This window comes from Amblyomma mixtum, chromosome 8, assembly GCF_055824585.1.
Source record: "Amblyomma mixtum isolate Tamu chromosome 8, ASM5582458v1, whole genome shotgun sequence".
NCBI lineage: Eukaryota > Metazoa > Arthropoda > Arachnida > Ixodida > Ixodidae > Amblyomma > Amblyomma mixtum.
Genome location: NC_143019.1, coordinates 132,175,238 through 132,200,182, shown reverse-complemented (window position 1 = coordinate 132,200,182; position 24,945 = coordinate 132,175,238). Strand labels below are relative to the sequence as shown.

At 45.3% G+C, this 24,945-nt stretch overlaps 1 protein-coding gene across 1 annotated transcript in view; it reads right to left on the bottom strand.

The window, feature by feature from the left end:
* The window catches only part of LOC149334478 (BTB/POZ domain-containing protein 6-like), an 88,365-nt gene that overhangs the window by 23,398 nt on the left and 40,022 nt on the right, over nt 1-24,945 (bottom strand). The window contains exons 2-3 of the mRNA XM_089555145.1: nt 10,263-10,321; nt 5,907-6,130 (exon numbers count right to left, since the gene is read on the bottom strand). Of these exons, the coding sequence (XP_089411271.1) occupies nt 5,907-6,130; nt 10,263-10,321 (283 nt within the window). The remainder of the gene's footprint in view (nt 1-5,906; nt 6,131-10,262; nt 10,322-24,945) is intronic.

Below are 24,945 nucleotides of genomic sequence, written 5' to 3'. Positions count from 1 at the left end.
GTCAAGCAGCTACTTGACTATTGGCCAAACCATTCTAAGCTAGTGAAAGATAGCATTGCGTCATCTAGGCTAGGCTCGGTATTGATGAAGTGATGCTTTCACAGCATGACAAGTGCTCTCCAAGAGCAGATTTTAAGGCTTACGAAAGCATTATTCCCCAACCATGCTATTGCAGGAGTGTGTGATAAATTGTTAAAGCTGAGCGTATAAGATTGATCAAGTTGGTCAGACATGCTAAAGGTAAGAATGGCATAGCATCATGTAACGAGGACAGCAGGAGAGCACACACGCATTAGTGCCAACCTTGGAGCAGATACAGAATCCAAGAGCGTGTGCTTGACATTCAGCGTTGGCAGTCAAAGATTGGGCTCATTCAATCTTGAATGTTCAAATCAGTGTTTTCTCATTTCCTTGACTGTCAGTGCTGATTGTCAAGCACGTGCTCTTGGATTCTGTATCCGCTCCAAGGTTGGCACTTGTGCGTGTGCTTGTTGTCCTGCTGTCCTTATTACTTGATGCTGCGCCATTCTTCCCTTTAGCATGTTAAAGCTAAAACCCCTTCACAGGGATTGGCAGGATACGGCCGGGGCCAGCCATCGAGATGCCAAAAGATCGACTGTGTTACTGTACATACGTAGATTGTCGCACAATTTAAAAATGTGGTCAGAAGGTACGACGCAGAAATGGTGCTCTTGGCCCCTAATAAATTGTCTACAAACTGTAAAATTGTTAAGAATAATTTTGTGAATTTGGTCCGGGAAAAGCATATGTGCCTTGTAAAATAAATGTGGTGTATCGGATACTGTTATCTTGGGGTTGGGTTTATGTTGGTCAAACTCGAAGGTGTGTGAATGTAAGACTATGGGAGCACAAGAGATATTTCGATATTGGTAGGGGTTCTAACTTATCTGTACATCGCAAGGAATGTGAAGGCTGCTAGCCATTCCTTTTAGCAACACTCATTTTGGCGATACATTCGGAGCAGATTAACCGGAAAATTATCGAGGCTAGACACATGTTATGACTCGGTGACAAATCTGTGAGTGTGCTGTCCATCGTGTTAATATGCAACGAGTTGGATTATGTAGATGAGAAGAAAGTTAAGAGCGATCTTTTACTCATGTTGTGGTATAGCTTATCTGTAACTGTGAGGTTTGTGGTATTGTTTGGCTTTTCTATGTACTCCCTGTTTACTTCAATAAACTTCAGTTGCGAGTCAGCGCCTGCTTTGTCTCCTTTCTTGTCATTGTCTCGTGCTGGTAGGTTCACGTACTTGCAGAGTAGATTCACTGAATTGTATACTTGCAGAGGCTTGTGAAGAAAAACCAGAGGAATTTTCTTTCTTTTGTCTGGAATGGAAGTTAAAAATTTTCTTCGCATAGCTAGATGTTTGCAGCATGAAATTCCATTCTGGAAGGGTAAACCCACTAAATTGTACATTTTGTGTGCAAGGGTACTGATGCTTGCATGAAACTGAAAACATTCGTCCAGGCTATCTGGCTAGCTTCCTTCTTCCTTGTGCCCAGATTTTTTTAAACAATACTTTGTCAGATTTATTTTGACCAGAATTTCTAACATGTTAATTACACCACATTTTGTGATCATATACAACAAAATTAAAACATGATGATCACTGGTGTATGGTTTAGTCTGGGGTAGAATGATGAGAAGTACCTAGTATATAGTAAAATTTAATATTACTAATCTAACATAAACAAAATTGCTCTTTTTTTTAGTGGAAAATTTTGCTACCAGAGAGTCGGAGCGGCATGGCATGATGAAGACTTGGACAGTGTGCATTCCAAAGTACCTGTATTCATGTCGGCACGAGAACTTGCACACAGTGCTTCAAACAGTTGGTGAGTACCTTGGTGCTGTGCTTCTGCTTAAATAGATAAGTAGATATTTTATTTTAAATGTGCCTGAACAGCCAATTGGCCTAAACGAGTGCACACTAAGTCAATACAAACACCATGACGTGAACAGACATAATACAGAAAAATGGTCACAAACAAATACGATGATAAAAATAGTAAAGAAAAACAAGCATAATGAATAAACAATGAAAACAGCAAATTAGGCAAATATTTCTGTGTCATAAAAAGTTGAATTGTATTATTTGCAAACGAGTCATTGGTGAAATGGCATGCATGTCAGGATAAAATCTGTCATAGCATTTGGTGGTTTTTCCCTGAGGCACACGAAATCGCAGTGACATCAATAACGGCTCACAGTCAATAGAGCCGAGCACAACTTTATGTAGAAAATGCATGTCATGCGTGAGTCACCTGTCATAAAGAGTAGACATACCAAGGTCTGCTAGAAGAAAGTCGTAGTCTCTAATTAGAAACGACAGCGCTCAATATATCTATCACAAAGGATGCATACAATCTTCTGCTGAACATTTTCGATTTCATCGCCAGAGGTAACAGAGGCACTATTCTAAGCTACTGGTGCAAACTCAAGACGTGGCATCACGAGAGCACAGTAGCCAAATTATGTTTTTAATCTGAATAAGAGTGTGTATCTGAAAATTTGAGCAAAAATTGAGTAGCATTTAGATATTCTTGCACGAAATACCACTGTTAAAATTGGTTATAAATGATATGTCTCACATGTACACTTATGTGCTGAATATAGTAAGCATGGCTTGCGACCTGAGTGCCTCCGATGTATGAAATAAATGGCCAGGTTCCTGCATGACGCGTGGAGCAACCCAGTGTAGCACATTCAGGCTTCATGGAGTGGAGACTGAAGGCAGTAATAACTTTAAGAACAGAAAACACAGGACCAGGAAGCTGACAGAACACACTGACACTCGGTGCATGAAGGGCATTATGGAGTTGCCTGTCGTGTCGTGCAAGATGGAGGTCGCACAGACAGATGTTAAACATGAGTTGATGCAGATACCTTCTGTCATTACGTAGTACTCACTGCAGAACTCAACAAAATAGAAGCAAAGGTAACAGCTGAGCATGGCCAGACTCTTGTGCTTTCCTCCGCAAGCAAACTGGAAGCGCAACTCTTCGAAGTCTTTTATGCTTTCGCTCGACATATACATCATCACTGCATGTGTCGAGGAAAAGTACATACCCTTAATGTCAAATGACATAGCACTTACAGGACCCAGTAACAGCTCACTCAGGTGTTCTGATGCATCTACAGGGCGCCTCATGTGAAATTCTTAGGCTTCAGAACACTCAGCCCTTGCAGAAATTGTTTCAAAGTTTGTTGCCACATGGACCTCTTCGTAATAATGACCCTAAAAGCGAGCCTTCCTTTAGTGTCACAAAAAAAGGCCTAGGACATGGGTCTTTTTTGCTCCTTCATTAGAACCAAAATGTTTGCAAGCGAGATCTTTCACAGATATGGAATGATTTCACGAAATGTCAAAGAGAAGACTGAAGCTGTGCGAAGCAATACCAGCAACAGCCCTGCCGCGGTGGCTCAGTGGTTACGGCGCTCGGCTGCTGACCCGAAAGACGCGGGTTCGATCCCAGCCGATGGAGTTTCGATGGAGGAGAAAGTCTAGAGGCCCGTGTGCTGTGCGATGTCAGTGCACGTTAAAAAACCCCAGGTGGTCGAAATTTCCGGAGCGCTTCAACACGGCGTCCCTCATAGCCTGAGTTGCTTTGGGACGTTAAACCCTAATAATCAAACCAAGCAATACCAGTCACAAACACATCACAGCTGTTGAAGAAGCTGAAAGATTCATGCCTTCATCCTTTTTCTACATCAGACACATGACTACACTTTGTCTTTCTGGGCCATCATTTTGAAAAGGTTAACATGGCAGTGGCCTTCGGTTAAATTTCTGCAAAGAGCCCTTTGTGGGAACTTAAGCATCTGTTCCTCGTGGGGCGCACTGCAGAGATATTTGAATACCTTAGTGAGCTGCAACCAGCACCTGTGGCTGCATTTTCACTGACCTCAGAGATTAGTACATTTTCTTGCAGATGCTGAGATAATGGAAACTATGACTGAAAGCATAAGGTTTCGGGGAAGTATGCTTCCTGATTGCTTGTGGGCAAGTGCTGGGTAACCACTAATCCAATGGGTACAAGCTTTCTCCTCACCTGGTGCTCGTCTTCTTTAGGGGAAATGCCGGCCAAATGGTTCATTGCCCCACCTTGAGATGAAGAAAATACCTTGTGCCATGGTGCTCTTTGTCCTCAGATTCCCTCGCGCCATCAAAAGCCACAATCATCATCATGCTTGTGGGCAAGTGTCTGGCCTTTTTCAGATGTTACCAATGTTCCTTGCTCACTAAGTTGTGCATTGAGTACTATGTAATGAAAGGCATCTGCATTGAATTGTATTTGGCACCCATCCTTAGCTACTTTCTACTTGCACAAAATTGTAGACAACCGTAAAGACTTTCATGCACAAAGTGGTGTCCGAGTAAGCGCATTTTGTCCGCTTCTTCCTGGCCCTGTGGTTTTTGCTGTTTACTGTTATGAGAAATGAATTTTAGGCAATGAATCATGTTGGTTTGGTTCTCAGTAAATGGCTTTTACAAGCTTCTACGAAAGCCGATTGTTCAATAGCGGATGGTTCAAATGTATTTGTGAAATTTATAATAGGTGTTGTGTGGACTAAATGAGTATTTTTTTATCTTTTCAGATGGATCCGACAGCAATGTTTAGAGGTACAATGTGTGCAATTTGTAATGAAAATAAAACGTATGTACTTGTACTCAACCAAACACTTGCCACTCTTTCATTCTAAGTTGCATTTTTTGTACGTGTGCAATACATAATATGCATGAAATTTTTGTACATAATACTTATTTCCTCGGCCTCTGGACTACTATATCTGCAGTGAACATTCTGGACAGAAGCTATACACAGATGCATGTGCATGTACTACTGACAGTATTATCGAGAGCAAAAATAACAGACCCCTGCCAGCGCGTGCCGATCTGTGCCAAACTGCATGCAAGCGCCGCTTGACGAAGCACTCCAGATGCTGACACGAGCACAGTGGCACGCAATACGTAGCGCTCCTCGAGATGGGCGCACGCCACTGCGCTGGTCTCGGCACTAGGAGCTGTTCGTCAGGCGGTGCTCGCATGCAGTTTGGCGCGGATCGGCACGCGCTGGCAGGGGTCTGTTATTTTTGCTCTCGATAGTACATAATTACAATGCAGATTATTTCCGTTCTAGATCAGATGACTTCCAAGTGAACGGAGGAAGTATGCATACACATTACGGGACCTTTAATAAGAACACAACAGAAGCATTCGTTGCAAAGAAATGATTTCATTCTCGTGCATAGCATAGCGTAACTTTCCGTTACCAAGAATGTGACAACCGTCGGACGGAGTCGCTGTATTCATATTGCGGAAAACCCTCCGGCAACGCATTACCAGCGGGTTTCTCTGTACTGTGGAGCATTTTTTTTTTACAGTGTAATGTACTATGATGTCATCAGATGGACTCCGTGCTTTGGCCTCAAGCCAAGTTTGCACTCTTATACTGTGTCCTGTGTTTCTCGCCCTGCCAAAAAAATATTAACCTGTGGTTATCAATGAGGGATTATAACGCTAAAGTTCCATGTATACACATTTCATCCACGAGAAAAAAAGTATCCAATTATGAGTTAATACGTGGCCTTCTTTTCTTTATCTGCGGGAGATTTTGGGCACACTTTGTCTTTCGTACGCTGCCGTTACAAAATAAAGACTCGGCCCTAATAACGTTATTCAAGCTAGTATTGTTGTGCTGGGTCTAATGGTGCATAAGCATCTAAGGCTATCATGCGCCAAGCTCAATCAAGCATTGAGTATTGAAGAAATGCTTTAGAATGATACTTTTACCATTCGACTTTAAGAACTAACTATACTAAACAAACCTTCCTAGCACAGTTCGCAAATGAAGCGCATGACTATGGAGAATTGCCCACACCTGAGAAGTATATCAAAGCCGTCCGGATGGATGTCAGTGATGACCACCTGATCTTTTTCAGCGAGGTCGCCATAGAACATAGGGTAGAAAACCTCGTTCCTCATAGCCAGGAACAACTTGTGTGCACGGAACTTCCGCTCCGGTACATCGGGATCATCTTCAGGACGGACCACGAACTCAAAGTCGGTGAACTCGCCACTGTCCAGGAAAGCCTCCACGCTGAACTGCCAAGAAAACAGGCATTGACATTTGCAGCTCTGTGGCATTAGGAACTTACTACTATCTATGGTATTTATATACACAGCGGACGCAGGACTGTGTTTTAACCCGGCTTCGCTATATCTATGTTGGCGGTAGGATGTGTAACTGCGTGCTCATAACAGGAAAAAAACAACCGACACAACAAAAATATTAGATTTGCAACTTATTTGCACCCCAGTACACAAAACAGTCTGAATACGTTCGACTCTGCAGTAGGCGACGGGGGTAGGAAAGCGATAGGAAATATGCCACATTCAGAACTCACACTCCTACTAATTATATTATATACAAACGATGTTTCTCACACTTCAGCCCTGAAGCGTCACGCTTACGTCAGCCCGTACTGTGGTAGCAGGCAGCAGCAGTACAAAGGCAGCAGCAGTACCATTTTACCAAGTCCTGCAAATTGTTCTGTATTTTGTTCACAACTTTGTTTACAACGGACACAAAATGCAGACAGCGAAAGTGCAACGGCGGATGTCAGTTATTCTTCGATACCAAGGTAGACATAGCAAGCAGTTAAAACGATCGCTGTGAGCAGCTTTTTCACACCTTAACAACGCTGACATTTCTTCCAAAATTACGAAACAAAAAGTCAACATGAATGCATAACTACAGCAGGCGTCAATAGGTCCGACAGTGTCTATGCACTACAGACGCTGTGTGCATAAGCGTTGGTATGGCACTGTTCTCGGGAGATTTTTTTCCTTACTATTAGCTCCGCATAACCAACAAAGCCGTTTCGAACAAAGTGTGGGTCGTGTTTTCTCAAGTAAAGAACTCTTTTGATCTCTGAAGCCTTCATGCACGACACACCAGCATGCCGTGCATGCTCGCAGCGCACTGCATCGGCTGTGTCGGCCATTTTGGTGGCAGATCATAAAAAAGAATCTGGGATTTAACATCAAAACGCGATACACAGGCTATAAAGAACGTAGTAGAGGGTGGCTCCGAATTTTGACCAATTGGGGTTCTTTAATGGGTGCGACATCGCACACGAAACAGACTTTTGTTTTTGTATTTCGCCGCCATCAAAATGTGGTCGCCGCATCCGAGATCCAATCCTGTGGTGATTCCCAAAAGTGCAGCACACATGGATAATAGGGAGGCTAGTCAAAACAAGCGCTGACTTTAACTGAAATTTATTACAGGAAGAGAAGAATACATAAATGACGAATCTTACAAAAACATAAACAGAAACGAAACTGGCATACAAGGCACAAGCTATGTGCGCACGTGTCCAACAACACAAACACTCTGCCCAGAGGAAGACAACCCTGGACGCGTACAAGCACTACATGAAACAGAAACAGCCCATTTTGTGAACATAACATCGTGAGAAAAAATTATTTGATATTGAGAGACGTAAATACAAAAATAATATACAAAATTTATGAAGCAAAAATGTCGCTACGTCCTTCCCTGTGAGGTTACAAAAATTTTCAGAAGAGTACAAAACACCAATATAAAGGGCATATACAATCAAATGTACGTGCCTCTGAATACATATGAGATAATACAAATCAAGTGTACAACACGTTGACATTTCTAATATAGTCGTGCATCGCATCATTAGTAGGAAGGTTGTTTAACAATCTTGGAATTATGTTCGACAGCATTTGCATTCCATAATTTGTTCTTCGCATTAGGAACTTTATACTATCTATGGTATTAATATACAAGGCTCCAAGAACACTTCAATTCCTGCGATAATAACTCATCAAAATCGTCCATTGATCTGACCGGTACCATTGTTTGTGTATTTGTACTAAGTTTTTTTCTGCTACAGCCATTCTTTTTAGGCATAAGGATCATTTAGCTAGAGAAATAATGGAAAAGTATAGCATGCATAATTCTGGAGACACTTGCGTTAGTTGGCCATCAGTAGTGGTTTCACGAAATGAACTAAATTTCCTTAAGGGTGCCTATCTCGATTGACAGCATGAAAAAGGACTGGTCCGGGGTTATCTTCCTATGGCTAGAGTGCTTTTGTTCTTGACACTTGCGCAGGTAGCTTACGCCTTGTATGCGGGTTTCGTTTTTGTTTGTTTTTGTAGGATTACTGATTTATTTTTCCCTTCCCGTAACAAATTTCAGTAAGTGTCCGCAGTTGCTTTGTCCGGTCTCCCTTTTGTCTGTGCGCGCTGTGCTATATACCAGGTGTCCCAGCTAAATGTAACCAAGCTTTTAAAAAATACGGGATTATCTAGCCGTCTGAAACCAAATGAGGGTTGTTTAGAGTCGCGTGACCTACTCTGCAGTATTTTTTTCGTTCATCAAGGTTGACTAATTAGTTAAGCTTAATTAACTAACTTTTTAATTATTGACTTGAGGAACAAAGTGTCAATAAAAATGTTGTAGATAGCTTTGAGAAACAGCTTACTGAGACATTTTCAGCAACGTTATATTTACGTAAAGTAGTTTTTTTACCGGCCTTTAGCCATAACCCGCACAATAAGAAAAAGCTTCCACAAGACAACTGGGCCACTTCAACTTCCCAAGACGCGCCTTAAAGAATAAAATCCGTTTTTTCTGAAGTCCTCTCATCGATTAGACTTTGGGTGCACATTGGGGCAGAGAAGTAAGCGAGCAGCTGGTCACGTGATATCTTTTTTTTAAGGCCTATAAATGAAGCTACCTAAATCGTAACTCTACAGAAACAGCACTACTAGCGGTTTCTCGAGGCGATCTATAACTCTTTCATTGACACTTTCTTCCACAAGACAATAATTAAAAAGTTAGGTAATTAAACATAACTAATTAATTAACTTTGAAGTGCGAAAAAATACTCAAGACTAGGCCACGCGACCATGAACAACCCTCAGTTGGTTTCACTGTACTAGGACACTTCGCCTTTTTTAAAAGTTTGGTTACATTTAGCTGGGACACCCGGTATATCTCAACTCTCCCAACTTGCTTCACTCATCGATCCTGTGAACTCGGGATCAGTAGCCATGAGACTAAACTACTTATCCCTCCGCAGCAGGTAGGTGGCAGAGAGAGAGAGATAAAGAGGAAGAGAAGGCAGGGATTTTGCCAGGAGGATGTTCTAGTTGGCTACCCTGCACTGGGGAAGAGCGATGAAGGGACTGAGCAGGGAAAGAGGGGGGTCAGGAAAAGAGTCACAATTTGTCCCCCAAGCCAGTCGCTTTCAGATAGCAAAAGAGTGCCTTGCAGTCCTTGTGGGCTGTGGACTGCTGTAGCCACTGTCCCAGGATCTTATTCTCTGTTAAAAGGCGAGGATTGATTCGGTGCAGAGCGCAACGCAGCGTGTGTATTTCGATAGCAAAAGTGGGGTACTCATACAGTTGATGTACGGGTGTCTCCTCGCAGCCACACTTTTCACAAGCAGGGCTGCCTGTCATATCAATCCGCAATGTGCATTGATTTGTAAAAGCCACACCGAGCCATAAATGGCGGAATGCGAAAGAGAAACTGGAAAACGAAAAGACTTTCAGCACTCAGATTGGGTTGGTGCTGCTGCTGCCATTTAAACGTTTGTTCATTCGCTGCACTAGAGGTGTCAATGTCTGGACACAAAATTTCACCTGCCGCCGGTATATCACCAGTGTGCGTTGACGGAACACCGCTGGGCAAAGGCCACCTAATTCCATGCACATTTTCACTTCATGTCGCTCAGCCTCTATCGGCAGCCTTTGTCGGAAAGATGTGATAGCGATGCTGAACTTGAATCATGAGTTATTAATCCTTAATCTGCCACTACCAGAATGAAGGTACTCGGAACTTCACTTGTGCAAATTATGTGGCAGGAACTGTAATTGAGAACAGTTGAGGTGAACACACAAAAGAGGTAATGAAAACAAGGTAATCGGTTCCAGGTATTCCACACTGATACCAAATTGCATGCAGACGCTCAGAAAGTGCGAGTTGCATGCAGTCATATGCAGCTAAAGGAAAGTTGGGAAATTTATAGTGGCAACGACACATTTTGCGGCATCTATATCAATAGCTGTGAAGTGTTAAAGAAGAACCATAACATATGTTCAACTTTTCCCTGAACATTGCAGGCTCTGCCCATAATAAAGAAATTGATTAATCCAAATAGTTTACAAGAACTCGAATTACGACACTCACGGCATGCTGTGTCTGTAGTTGCTGCAACTCTGGTACTTTCGCTCGGCAGCTCTGGCAGTCTGTAAAACGAAACATGTTATCAGGCATACATCGCACAAACTAACTGTTCAAAAACGCTTTCGTAAACACCGAAGGGCACATCAACTCACATCCAAAGAACTACTTGTCTGTCATCTTTTTCAGCAGCATAATTTGTTGCTTGCGCAACGTGACTGACAAAAAAGCTCGCCAATGCGCAAAGGGAATAGCAGAAAACCTCGTAATAGATTGTGCTATCTTTAATAGTCCCAGAGAATGTAAGCGAGAGGGAAAGAGAGAATTTTTAATGAAATGCAGAGAATTTAGCCGGCGTTTAAAAATCGCTGGCATGCTACTCTGCGTAAGGAGGGGAATTTGGGAGATAAAGACAGAAGGAGAGCAGTGTGGAAGAGATAAAAATGCGACCACGGAATGGGTACTAAGGATGCAACGGCGAGTATTAATGTAACCTATGGAATGGCGGAGTGCATAGTCCGACAAATGGGCTGACGAAGTTCACTGCATGAAGAATGCATGAAGGTAACGTGCAAGTGAATTTAGAGCTTATCGAGATGTCCAATGTCTTTTAAATATGTAAATAGAAAGTTCATTGCAATTCTCTGTTGCCTAAGTCAGGCTAAGGGACCTAAAACTTTGTCCATTGTTAGGGGCACTGGGCAGAGCTTCTGCACGAAATGTTCATAGTACGCACGCTTGTTAGCATACGCAGGGCACTCAAGCAGGCTATGTTCCAACTTTCTATCCAGGCACAGTTGTCACAATGCGGACTGTTCATTTGTCCAAAACGGTATCGCAAGCCGTTTGTATATGCAGCATTCAGTAAAGTGTTTCCAGATGCCGAGGAATTTTGGGTGAGAGTCTTGATCTAAGATGTGGGTCGAATGAGTGAAGAAATCGGTACTGATGTGTCGGCAAACTCCAAAGCCGATGCTTTTTTTCGGAAGCAAAACTTTTAGCCATTTCGGACGCATCAGATTTCGTAAAAAAAAGTTCGAATGAATCTCCGATGTTGATGGCCCTTACGGGCCGCTTCATCTGCGTTTTCATTAGCCAGAATGCCATAGTGAGCAGGTACCCACTGAAATGTTATGCAGTGGCCTGCGGCAATAGCTAAATGATGTAGATACCCGATGTCCAGGGAAACTGGCTGGTGATTCGTTTTCTTCAGCAGGTTGGCCAGGATCTGCAGAGATGCTTTTGAATCGGTGAAGATGACCCAACGGCCGGCGGTTCTGCGCAGGATGTAAGAAACAGCTTCCTTAATACCGTGACGCTCAGCTGTCGTAGAGGATGTCCTCCGCTGCAGCCGGTAAGAAAGGGCATGGCCTGTTGAGGGCACATGAAGGCCAGAAGAAGAGGTTTCTTTAGTATTTGAATAATCGGTGAGGATATGGGTGTGTTGCGTATATTCCTCGGTTAAGTAGGCGAGAGCAGTTTGCAGAAGCGCTGCCTGTGGCATGCGGCTCTTTGCATTCACACCTGGAACAAACTTCTTCACCTTTAGAGGAGAGAGTGTCCACGGAGGAAAGGCCAGAGGTAATAGTTTCTGTGACAGATTAATAGTAGGGGGGGGGGGGGGGGGCCGGAGCTGCACTGCTGGCCAAAGCTAGAGTTGCTGTGAGTTAGGTGGACACGGTGTAGGAAGTGCTTCTCTTGCGGAACATGGCGGAGATGGGCAATCATAGTTTCCTGGGCGGCAATCACGTCTAGAGGGAGACATCCTGCCTCCCCTACTGTTCCTGATGCAGAGGAACCCTTTGGGAGGCCAAGGCATATTCGCAGGCAGTTGCTCCGTGCGGCAACGAGAGTCTTATTGCTTGATGTAGATAATCTTTGAAGCACTGGTAGACACTAGCGCAAGGTTCCTTCAACGTAGGCTTATTCAAGCAAAAGCATTGATCGGCAGTTGCTACCCCACCTTGTTCCCGCCATCAACCTGAACACTTGCGATGCTGCAGTGATCCTCTCGCGTAGGTTTGATCTCAGGGGACCATGACAGATTATAGTCGATTACAACACCCAGGAGTCGCTAAGATCGTACATTTGATAGCGATCGTCCGCCTAGGAGCAGCGGATATCGGGTCATCGTTTTTCTTGTAAACGCCATTGCAACACTCTTTTGTGGCGAGATACGAAGACCTTTGGTAGCCAGGTACATCGAAATGTGCAATAGTGCTCTTCGAAGACGTTGCTAGGTAATATAGCGCGAACGTGATGCGGTCCAGATGCAAAAATTGTTATGTGGACCCCTCGCGGAAGGTTTCTTCTTATGTGTATAAGGACAGTATTGAACAGGAGAGGGCTGAGCACCGCTCCCTGTGGTACGCCCCTCTCCACTTCGTGAAAGCGTGTTGGACCGTTTGGAGTGGTCATAAAAATTTGCCGTTCATTTAAATAATGCCCAATCCACTTTTATATCTTTCCTCCAAGGCCAAGAAAGACTGGCAAATGCTGCGAGAATTGCATAGTGAAAGACAGAGTCAAAGGCGGCCTTGATGTCTAGGAAAATGGCTGTCGGGATGTACCCAGCATGAAGGTACTCCTCAAGTGATGAGACGAGGGCGAAGATATTGTCAGTCGCAGACGTTTTTTGACGGAACCAGTTCATTTCTTCGGGGAACTCATTTCTGCTTTCTAGGAACCAAGTTATGCGTTTGCAGATCATGCGCTCCATGAGCTTACCTACGCCGCTCAGTAGGGCAATGGGCCGGAATGATGCGTAGCTGGTTCGCTGCTTACAGGGTTTCAAAACGGGCACAATTTTCGCCAGCTTCCATTCCGTGGAGACCTCACCAGCCATCCAGGAAGAATTTTAATATTCCAGTAGTCGAAGACGGGAGGTGTGGCGTAGCTTTGCAATGGCGTCATAGGTCACCTCATCACGACCCGGAGACGTGTGTCTCTTTGTCTCCGCGAAAGCTGTGGGTAGATCTTCCATTGTGAAAGGCAGGTCTAACGCTGGCACAGCCGCCTTTGGGATGCCCCTTTGACCATCTGCGAAGAATGTCGAATGCCTTGACCCTGCCGACAGTAGCTTGCAGTATTCTTCAAAGCCTTCTTTTATAGATTTTTCTTCGTGAAGGGAGAGTGCAGCGAAGGGGTGAAGTTGTTGAAGTGGTGTGCGCATAGCTCTAACTATCAGCCCAATATTGGTTACTGGTTGGCGCACATCCAGCGTAGAACAAAAGTCACGCCACTTTTGCTGACTGAGTCTATCCATGTAGCGTCGAAGGTGACGTTGTGCCCGTCGGCATGAACGTAGGTCATCGAGGCTTTTTGTGCGCAGAGCTTTCCTTTCAGCTCGCCTGCGTATAGCGCAAAGCCTTTGAAATGTGTCATCATTTGAAGGTAGGCTATCATTTTTAGCTGTAATTTGTGTACTCGCTCTCAGGCAACACGCCATTGTCGATGCTAATTCCTCATTGAGAGTTGCCGCAGTAACTCCTCTGCTTACAGCGTCCTCGTATGCGTCCCAGTCTGTAGATTTTGTAAGGAATTTCTTTGGGTTCCTCTGCGCACGGAAACCCCATATGAGGATTGGGTAATGGTCGCTTCCGCGTGTCGCCAAATCAGTGCACCAGCCAAAGTTGTGGGCGAATGAACTTGTGATAAATGTCACGTCGATGCTGCTGGTAGTCGTCGGGCCTTGGAGGTAGGTGATGCTGCCGTCATTTAATGGCTGAACTGCATGTTTGGAGAGAAGTTTTGCAAGCTTGGCACCTCGGGCATATGTATGCAAGCTGCCCCAAATTTCATTATGAGCACTGAGGTCTCCGTAAATAATATGAGAAATATATCAAGTTTTCTAGTCTCAAAGCATTAAATTGCGTGCCTCGCTCAAGATGTGCTCCAATAAGAGTGTACTGTTGTCCGGCAATAACTGTGACAGCGCACACGTATTCATTGTCGCTGTGAGGCGGAACATCAAACGATGAGGCCGGGATATCCTCGCGAAAGCCTATCAGCAATCTGCTGACGTTATCTGGTCGTTGTGAATGATGGAAATAGTATCCGTGGAGTAGGAAAGTTTTCTCGACACGTGAATCACAGATGACTATGAAGGGGAAGCGGTACGCTCGCACGAGCTGTCGGAAACCTGAGGGCTTAGAGCGTAGCCCGCGAGCGTTCCACTGGAAAATGGTGCATGTACGAAAGATGTTGTGGATTGTCAGCTGTGGTGAAGTTCTCGCTGTTGAAGCCATGATTACTGAAGTGTGTTATTACGCCCCTGCGGAGCGTAGGAGACCGACACCAACGGCTCCATTGCAAGGACAGCTTCTACTTCTGGGAGTCCTCCTGACGAGGGGTTTGCACGGATAAGAGCCTTGATGGCTGCAAACAGCATGGGAATCAGTAGGCATGTGATATCTTGTTCAGAGCTTCCGGTTTGCTGCCTGTCGCTGATTTTCCTGTCATGTTGTGGCACCTTAGGCTCAGAGCGAGCGACGCTGTTTGTCGGGTATTGTGCAGTTGTTTCAGCAGCTTTGATGAAGGAGAAGAACCAAACGGACTTCCCGTGCTTCTTTCTTACCGCATCTGCGTAGGTCTTGTCAGCTGCTTTGCCACGCTGTGTTGACTGATTCTCGGAGAGAGCTGCCGTAGTCGCGAAAATCACGTCGGGGTTAGGTGGTGGTTCATGGCGCTTGGGGGGCTTCCCTTCTGTTTCCTCTGCCGTGCGAGCAACGGTGGCTGCTTTCCTTTTATATCACCATCCATAGGAAGCAGGGTGCGGGCCCCCACAGTTAGCGCATTTAGATCGCGCTCTCGAAATGCATTCTTTATGCGAGTGGGGGCCAGCACACACTTTGCAGCGCACGGGGCCGTTACAATGTCTTGATATGTGGCCATGCCTCTGACATTTATAGCACTGAGTTGCTGCTCTGACGTATTCAGTTAAAGGGTAACTACAGAACCCAATCTTTACTCGTTTTGGTAGCGGCGCATCTTTTGTGAATTCCAATGTAACTGTGAGACGGCGTACCTCATTGATCTTTCCGCCATCCTCAGGAGTGTAGGCTGTTAGCCTCCTTGCTGAAAGGACGCCTTCGTCGCGTAGATATTCCTGCAGATCTTCGTCTGAGTAGGTGACAGGTACATGTTGTATTTTGCCATAACTTGCCGTGTAATAGTATGGGACTCGGGCCTCTACAGCCACTCCAGCCAGCTTAGTTACCGTGAGCAGACGGTTAGCTGCGGGCAGCGTCGATACTGTAACCATCAGGCTCCCGTCCTTGTGAATACGATGGCTGAGGACTTTTACTTGAGCCTATGCTACAACCGCCGAAGCCACAATGTTGGGGTTGGCTTTCCACAGGCTTCCTCCTACCTCGGTGGGCCTAAAGACTACAGGAACACCGGTAGCTATCTTTTTCTTGTACGAGACAACTGCAACCATGCTTGGTCCATGTCCTCTGGATGGTAGGTCAGCGCCTCGTTGCTGGCTTGGTCGTCGCGCAGTCTCTTTTTTGCCGGGCCCTGGTCTGCAGCCGCTACTACAGGACCGCTGGACCCGCCGCTGCCGCTGCTGCCATCATTGCAGCATGGAGTTCAGCTGGTGGTGATGCCCCGTGTCGGCGTGGATACGGCGCACAGCGCCGAGGACGCCGCGTCATGTAAGCGTCATGGAATAGAGGCCTTACAGAAATGTTTAGCATCAATCCGAGCAATCAAAAATTCTTTAATCTGCACTGAAATAACCACTTAATTTTTTTTCCACTGCTCTCGAGATAAGGCCGTCGCAGTTTGAATCGTCCATGGAGGAAAAAAAATACTAGGAAGGAGCATGACGTCACGCGCTCGGCTTCCGCAACCATCCCCCTTCGACGCCGTTGCCTTCTCTCGCCGAGGGCCCTTTTGCACAATGAGTCTTGGGAATTTTACACTTGATAGTCACCAGACTACAAGCCATGGCTTGATTCGTGTGCTTTCAGTGAACGTGCACACAGCGGCATAGCGCCTGTCTGCTGGCTCCAGGGAAATCCGTACCGAGGTGGTCCGAGGTTCCTTGGGCTGCGCCCCAGGTACGTCTCAAATTTCAAGTGCAGGCACTAGGCTGTGCAGCCAGCAAAAGTGAAACTTGGCTAAGAGTAACCGCTGCTTCGTCACGTAAATGCCTCTTTCCCCTGATGCTTTACATTATACTATTTATAAACAGGCACCAAAATGTGAAGTGATTCTCAGTTCTAGTCATTATTTCCTGCATGGAATCACTACTGCAATTTCGAGGGTCACTGGGAACAGCCTGATGTTGTCCTGTATCTGCACGCAGTAGCGTTCTAAGGAAAGAGAGGCCACTTGTGCTGAAAATAGACATTTATGGGTAACAAAAGCTAAAAAAACACGCATCTGTAGCCACCATCTGCCGTATCCACAAGGAGAGTACGATAACACTGAGATAATATTTCTGCGCGCAGTAGCCTGAGGCCAGGCTACAACACAATTCACTCGTAAGCGGAGACCGGAGCCTTGCTCGGTTTCAACGTCACAATTTCGGTTCATGTGGCGGGAACGAATTTTCCATTCTAGTGCACTGGCACTGAGGCTTCCATTCTCTAGAAAAAACCGTTTTCTCTTTGGGTGAGGTCGCCTATGCAGAAGTAAAATAAATATTCCCGCGACTGCGCCGCGCCTGGCTTTCGAACCACCGGCAGCAGGAACAGGACAGCTCCGCTGCCCACTGCATGAGCGCACTCTGCTATCAACGCGGAAACAATCACGCCTCGTGTTAACTGCCACACTCTCACGCTGCGCACTGGACATCCTCGTCTTATCAACTGACAATCGTAGGCAATGGATCCAAAACACACCGTTATCGCGCCGACTTAGCAGTCCCAAAATTTTATTCTGTACTACCGCTAAGGTCCCCTATCGCAAATATTGCCGACTTTCGCCTGAACCCTCTCCTCGAAAAACTAGCCTCGACCTAAAAGTGAAATGAGATGCAACGTGCTACTGCCCTTACTTCGCATTTGGCCATGTGAAGTAAATCGCCTTTAATTTCGTAAATCAAATGTTTTCTGCAATATTTTCACCATAGCCGAACGACTTACTTTTACCAAACTAAAAAAAATTACATGGAGTTGACCTCTCCCAATATGAGCGATGAGCGGCGGGTAACAACGTGGGAAATATGTGACATGAGCGGCAGGTAACAAGAACCCCGTTCCTAGGGATGCAAGAATCGCCTGTCTCGGGCAGTGGTGCGCGGGATGCAAGCCGCGGACTCCGAACACTGCGTGGTGCGTGGCGACCACGAGGGAGTGCGAAGAAAGTCGTGATTGGTGCAGTGCGTGTGAATGCGAGGAGAACTGTGACGAAACGTTTGGTTCTGCCCAGATGCATGAACCTCGCGCCTGATTGGCGAGGTTGCATGTTCTTTGTCTGGCGAGGCTATTTAATCAGTGGTCTTGGTGTTCTGGAGAGAGATCGAGATGCAATAAACGCGTGAAACCTGTTGGTCGAGTGTCCTAGCAGTCCTCCAAGGTGCCCGGCAGGCTCACCCCAACAGACCGCCCGTCAGCGAGTTCGAGCACGGCGGATGAGGGGAGGACCTCTTCGAAGGCCTGAAGCCTCTTGAGACGAGCAGGATTTAAGTTGTTTAATGGTGAACTGCTAAACTAGAGATAGAGAGAGAGAGACTCTTTAATGAAATGCAGAGAATTTAGCCGGCGTTTAAAAATCGCTGGCATGCTACTCAGCGTAGGAAGGGGAATTTGGGAGAAAAAGACAGAAGGAGAGCAGCGTGGAAGAGGTAAAAGAAAAAAAAAACGAAGATAAAATGCGGCCATGAAATGGGTACTAAGGATGCAATGGCGAGTATTGATGTAACCTATGGAATGATGGAGCGCATAGTCCGACGACAAATGGGCTGACGAAGTTCGCTGCATGAAGAATGCATGAAGGTAACGTGCAAGTGAATTTAGAGCTTATCGAGATGTCCAATGTCTTTCAAATATGTAAAAAGAAAGTTCATTGCAAGTCTCTGTTGCCTGAAGCAGCCTAAGGGACCTAAAACTTTGTAAATTGTTAGGGGCACTGGGCAGCGCTTCTGCATGCAATGTTCATAGTACGCACGCTCGTTAGCATACGCAGGGCACACAAGTAGGATATGTTCCACAGTTTCTATCGAGGCACAATTGTCACAATGCGGACTGTTCGTTTGTCCAAAACGGTATCGCAAGAAGTTTGTATATGCAGAATTCAGACGAAGTCGGTGATAAACTGTTTCCAGTTGTCGAGGAATTCTGGGTGAGAGTCTTGATCTAAGATGTGGGTCGATTGAGTGAAGAAATTGGTACTGATGTGTCGGCAAACTCCAAAGCTGATACGTTCCTTCATACGCAAAACTTTTAGCCATTTCGGACGCATCAGATTTCATGAAAAAAGTTCGAATGTATCTCCGATGTTGATGGCCCTTACGGGCCGCTTCATCTGCTTTTTCATTAGCCAGAATGCCACAGTGAGCAGGTACCCACTGAAATGTTACGCAGTGGCCTGCGGCAATAGCTAAATGATGTATATACCCGATGTCGAGGGAAACTGGCTGGTGATTCGTTTTCTTCAGCAGGTTGGCCAGGATCTGCAGATGCTTTTGAATCGGTGAAGATAACCCAACGGCCGGCGGTTCAGCGCAGGATGTAAGAAACAGCTTCCTTAATGCCGTGGAGCTCAGCTGTCGTAGAGGATGTCCTCCGCTGCACCCGGTAAGAAAGGGCATGGTCTGTTGAGGGCACATAAACGCCACAAGAAGAGGTTTCTTTAGTAGTTGAACCATCGGTGAAGATATGGGTGTGCTGCGTATATTCCTCCGTTAAGTAGGCGAGAATAGTTTGCAGAAGCGCTGCGTGTGGCATGCGGCTCTTTGCATTCACACCTGAAACAGACTTCTTCACCTTTAGAGGAGAGACTGTCCATGGAGGAAAGGCCAGAGGTAGTAGCTTCTGTGGCTGATTAATAGTAGGAAGGGGCAGGAGCTGTACTGCCTGGCCAAAGCTAGAGTTGCTGTGAGTTAGATGGACACGGTGTAGGAAGTGCTTCTTCCCTTGCAGGACATGGCGGAGATGGGCACTCATAGTTTCCTGGGCGGCAATCACCTCTAGTGGGAGACATCCTGCCTCCGCTACTGTTCCTGACGCAGAGGAACCTTTTGGGAGGCCAAGACATATTCGCAGGCAGTTGTTCCGTGCGGCATTGAGAGTCTTATTGCTTGATGTAGATAATCTTTGAAGCACTGGTAGACAGTAGCGCCAGGTTCCTTCAACGTAGGCTTTTACAAGCAGACGCATTGCTCGGCAGTTGCTACCTCACCTTGTTCCCGCCATGAACCTGAACACTTGCGATGCTGCAGTAATCCTCTGGCGGAGTTTTTTGATCTGAGGTGACCATGACAGATTGTAGTCGATTACAACACCCAGGAATCGCTGAGATCGTACATATCGCAGCGATCGTCCGCCTAGGAGCAGCGGATATCTGGTCATCGTTTTTCTTGTAAACGCCATTGCAACACTCTTTTCTGGCGATAGACGAAGACCTCTGGAAGCCAGGTACTACGAAACATGCAATAGCGCTCTCTGAAGACGTTGCTGGGTAATATAGCGCGAACGTGATGCGGTCCAGATGCAGATATCATCAGCATGAATTGTTTTGCGGACCCCTCGCGGAAGGTTTCTTGTTATGTGAATAAGGACAATATTGAACAAGAGAGGGCTGAGCACCGCTCCCTGTGGTACGCCCCTCTCCACTGCGTGAAAGCGTGTTGGACCGTCTGGAGTGGTCATAAAATTTGCCGTTCTTGTAAATAATGCCCAATCCACTTGTATAGCCTTCCTCCAAGGCCAAGACTGCCATAGGCTGCGAGAATTGCATGGTGAAAGACAGAGTCAAAGGCGGCCTTGATGTCTAGGAAAACGGCTGTCGGGATCTACCCAGCATGAGGGTACTCCTCAAGTGATGAGACGAGGGCGATGATATTGTCAGTCGCAGACCTGTTTTGACGGAACCCATTCATTTCTTGGGGGAACTCATTTCGGCTTTCTAGAAACCAAATTATGCGTTTGGAGATCATGCGCTCCATGAGCTTACCTACGCAGCTCAGTAGGGCAATGGGCCGGAATGATGCGTAGCTTGTTGGCTGCTTACAGGGCTTCAAAACGGGCAAAATTTTTGCCAGCTTCCATTCCCTGGGGACCTCACCAGCCATCCAGGAAGAATTGTAATACTCCTGGATTCGAAGACGGGAGGTGTGGGGTAGCTTAGCAATGGCGTCATAGGTCACCTCATCATGACCTGGAGACGTGTGTCTGTTTGTCTCCGCGATAGCTGTGGATAGTTCTTCCATTGTGAAAGGCAGGTCTAACGCTGGCACTGCCGCCTTTGGGATGCCTGTTTGACCATCTGCGGAGAATGTCGAATGCCCTGACCCTGTCGACAGTAGCCTGCAGTATTCTTCTGAGACTTCATTTATAGATTTTTGTTCGTGAAGGGAGAGTGCAGCGAAGGGGTGGAGTTGTTGAAGTGGCGTGCGCATACCTCTAACTATCCGCGGAATTCTGGGTGAGAGTCTTGATCTAAGGTGTCGGTCGATTGAGTGAAAAAATTGCTTGCGTTCCAGGATAAACCATACGGACAAATGTTTGGTCACATGAATGGACAGTTTGAGTGTAAGAGGGCGTGAAAACTTATGCGGCATCTTCTTGATTCGACGCTGATCAAATCGGTTCAGAGAAAGCAGATGACGAGGCTATTACTCAATACGCAGGATCCATGGATGATTTCGTGGAAGAGCTCAAGGACCAGTACCTTATTAGTACGACAGAAGGTCGACTACCCGACAACAAGTTAACGAAGAACCGGGAACTAGATGCCGAATTTACGTTGGTGGAAGTCGAATTTGCCATGGGGTAGCACCGCACCACGTCAGCGGCCGGGCCAGGCGGAGTGACGAATACGGTTTTGAGAAGCTTAGATTACTAATATTATTATTATTATATTATTGCGAAAGCAATACTGCTTGCACTTTTCTGCCATCGATGGAGGCTTATCCTTCGCTCCGGCGCAGGTGCGGCGCGCTACACGTGACCGCGTGACGTCACGACAAGAGGAGAGCTGGGGGCCCAACTCCTCTCATCGATGGAGGCTCATCTTTCGCTCCGGCGCAGCTGCCAAGTGAGAGCGCTCGCTAGACTGGGATAAAACGGGGCTGCGGCTGTGCTCCTCGCAGTGCTGTGCTATGTTGGAGGATGCGTACAAGACGAGGCTGGAACGGTGTGGCGCAGCCAAGCGACGGCGTCGTGCCGAAGAAACAGACGAAGAAAAGGAACAAAGGTTGGCGAAGCAACGTGCGTATGCTGCAGAATGGAGAGCACGCCGGCTTGCTGCGGGTTCATCTACAAGTTCAGAGTCAAAAGCCATTTCTTTACGGATCACCAAAGCGTGTTCATCGGAATTAATAAAGCACATTTACAGTAGACCAATGTTGTGTCCAGAGTGAATCCATACGGGTAACCATATTAGCAGAACCAAGTCGTGAGCACAATTGCATTATACGGGAAACCATGTCCAACTACCAGCAGAACCAAGCGCAGCCAGGTGTTATTGCTTTCGCAATCAGCCAGGCTTAACCAAGGTAAGCCTTCAGCCTATTTCTTCTTCTTCTTCTTCTTCTTCTTATTATTATTATTATTATTATTATTATTATTATTATTATTATTATTATTATTGTTATTATTTTCAATACTTTGAAGGCCCGGAGACGTTACAGAAAGGCCGGGCATACAAAATAAGAATTTCCATGAAATTTTTGACGTTGGTGATGGCAGCGATGAAGGCTGGGACGTGGTTCCAGTCATTTGCAGTTCGAGGAATATATAAACTCAAGCAAAGGGTGGTTCTGCAGGGTAGGATACTTACCTTAAAATTATGATCAGTGCATGAGGCTATATAAGACTGAGGAAGCAGTAACTGATTTTTGAGAATGGGGCAAGTATAGTAAACCCACTGGAAAATACATAAGTGAAAATATTTACGGCGCAAATGAAGAGCTGGAAGACCAACAGTTGTCTTTATTGCAGATACGCTTGCTGTTCATGAGTAATTTAAAACACTAAAGCGAGCGTCGCGGTTCTGAATGTACTCTAGAGTGTTAATTACAGATATTGGACGAGGATCTCTAATGGAACATGCGTATTCTAGTTTTAGTCTTATTAATGTCCTGTACAAATGAAGCTTAACGGAACTTTCTGCACCTGTGAAATGGCGGCGTAAGAAACCGAGTATGCAGTTCGCCTGGTTAGATACATAGTTCACGTGCATTTTCCACAAGAGATTGTGAGTTATTTGAACACCGAGATAATTGTACGATGAAACAGGAGATAACGGAGTGTTATTAAGATAGAGAGTGGTGTTATCATAAGTTTGCTTAGAAATACACATGCGTTTCCACTTAGTAGTGTTAAGTTTCATAAGCCAGGCACTGCACCATGAAGAAATTGTATCCAGGTTCGTCTGCAAACACGCCTCATCACAGTGATTAGTATTTATACAACACAGCACGCAATCATCTGCAAGAAGTTTAATGTGGGAAGAAACATTGTTAGGAAGATCATCAATAAAGATTAGAAGGAAGAGTGGACCTAAGACAGAACTTTGAGGTACTCGAGAAGTTGCTTAAATAAGAGGCGAGTCATAGCCATTAGCTGAGATATATTGGCTTAGGTTTGAAAGAAAATATATGATCCAGCCTAATTACTGATCATCAGTATTTAGAGCATTGAGTTTAATTAGTAGCAAGTCATGCGAAACAGAGTCCGATGCATTGGCAAAATCTAACAAAATACACCTAGCTTGCAGTTAGCAACCAGAGCTCAAAATAAATGAAAGGAAATAAATAAAATGAAATAAATTGAAATAAACGAAAGTTAGGGAAAAAGAGGAGTTGTGTTTCGCGCGAAAAAACTTCGAAAATCTTGTTGACAACAATTGAAAAAGTTGTTATATTCAATGAGTGCGACAAGGTGAGAGTAAATAATGTGCTCAAGAAGTTCGCAGGGTACGCTGGTTAATGAAATGGGCCTATAATTAGGTGCTGAAGCACTGCGACTTGATTTATGCAAAGGAGCCATCTTCCACACCTTCCAGTCTTTTGGCATGGAGCAACTCTGCAATGACTACAGAACGAGCTCGGTAAGAATCGAAGATGAACATGGAGTTGTGCTTTTCAGGAACTTTGTTGTTATGCCATAGACTCCTGACAAAGCTGAAATTTTCTGCCTTTCAATTGTACACCAACGGAATCAATGGTCATGGGATCCATGGGTAGATCGTCAGATGTACAAATATCGGGGTAACAGTTCGGAAGAGTAGACGGGAAACACGAGGCAAAATATTCATTCAGCACTTTGCAGCAGTCACTCTCAAGTATTGGTGCGTTGCTATCATCTGCAAGATCTAATGTATTTGACCACATTCCAAAATTTCTTGGGATTCTCTTTAAAAAGAGACGGGAGGGTGTTCTTATAGAATTGTGTTTTTGTTTTGACATGCAACATTTCTGTATTCAGCATTAGCGGTAGCGTAAGCGTGCCAGCGTTCGGCCGTTTGTGCTGCCTTAGCCCGCCAACAGCCTTTTCTTCTTGTTCAGTAGGCGTCGTAAGCACGCGTTAAACCATAGAGCATGGGAGGCAGATGTAATGCGTTTCCGAGGGATTAATTTATCAATTAAAAATTTCACTTTTTCTGTACTAGGCCAAGTTTTCTTCAACACAACGCGTTTGAAAACTTGTAGTCAGCAATGTAGTCAGCAATGAAATTCATTAGTTCATGGATTATGCAGTCGAAATTAGCGCTTTTGTAGTCAAACATAACTTTTGCCGTTTTGGTAGTGGGAACAGAAATTCACATTTGAAATAAATAAGGCAATGGTCACTTAAACCATGCATGTATTTGAAACAGGACACAACCTGAGGCGCAGTAGTAAAGATGAGATCAAGAATGTTAGCAGAATGCGGTCCAGCTCGCATAGGCTGAAGAACAAGCCGCTTAAAATTGAAATGCAGACAAAGGTTGATGAAGAGAGAACACTCCGATGAACCATCAGATGGAGGAGGAGATTCATGCCAGTTATTTGCTGGAAAATTAAAATCGCCAAAAAGAACCATCGGACTTGAAGGGAACCGGACCATTAACTCATTTAATACATCGCGTAGATTAGAAGTGAAATGAAATGGACGAAGTGAGTGCAAGATAACACGCGCAAAAAATAAAATCACGATACCCGAGAGTGACTGTGCACAAACTATTTCTATCTAAAACACCAGATCTCAAACCATCACGTATGGCAATCAGTTCCCGGCCACCAGTACGCAGAATACAGTCAGAATGAAAAAAAAATTAGAAGTACTTTTACATAGAAAGATTTCATTATCTGCAGTATTGCTCGAGAGCCATGTTTCGGTCAAGTTAACAATGTCAGCTGACCACGCGTCAATGACTGAAGACATATTGTTACGATTGTTACGGACACTACGCGCATCGGAAAAAAGAAAAGAAACTGACTGTGCGACTGGGCATGTAGGTAGCTATTGCGGTGAACAGATAGTAATGAATGATACACTCGCGATTTTATCTGTGCAATCCGAAACAGATTGGT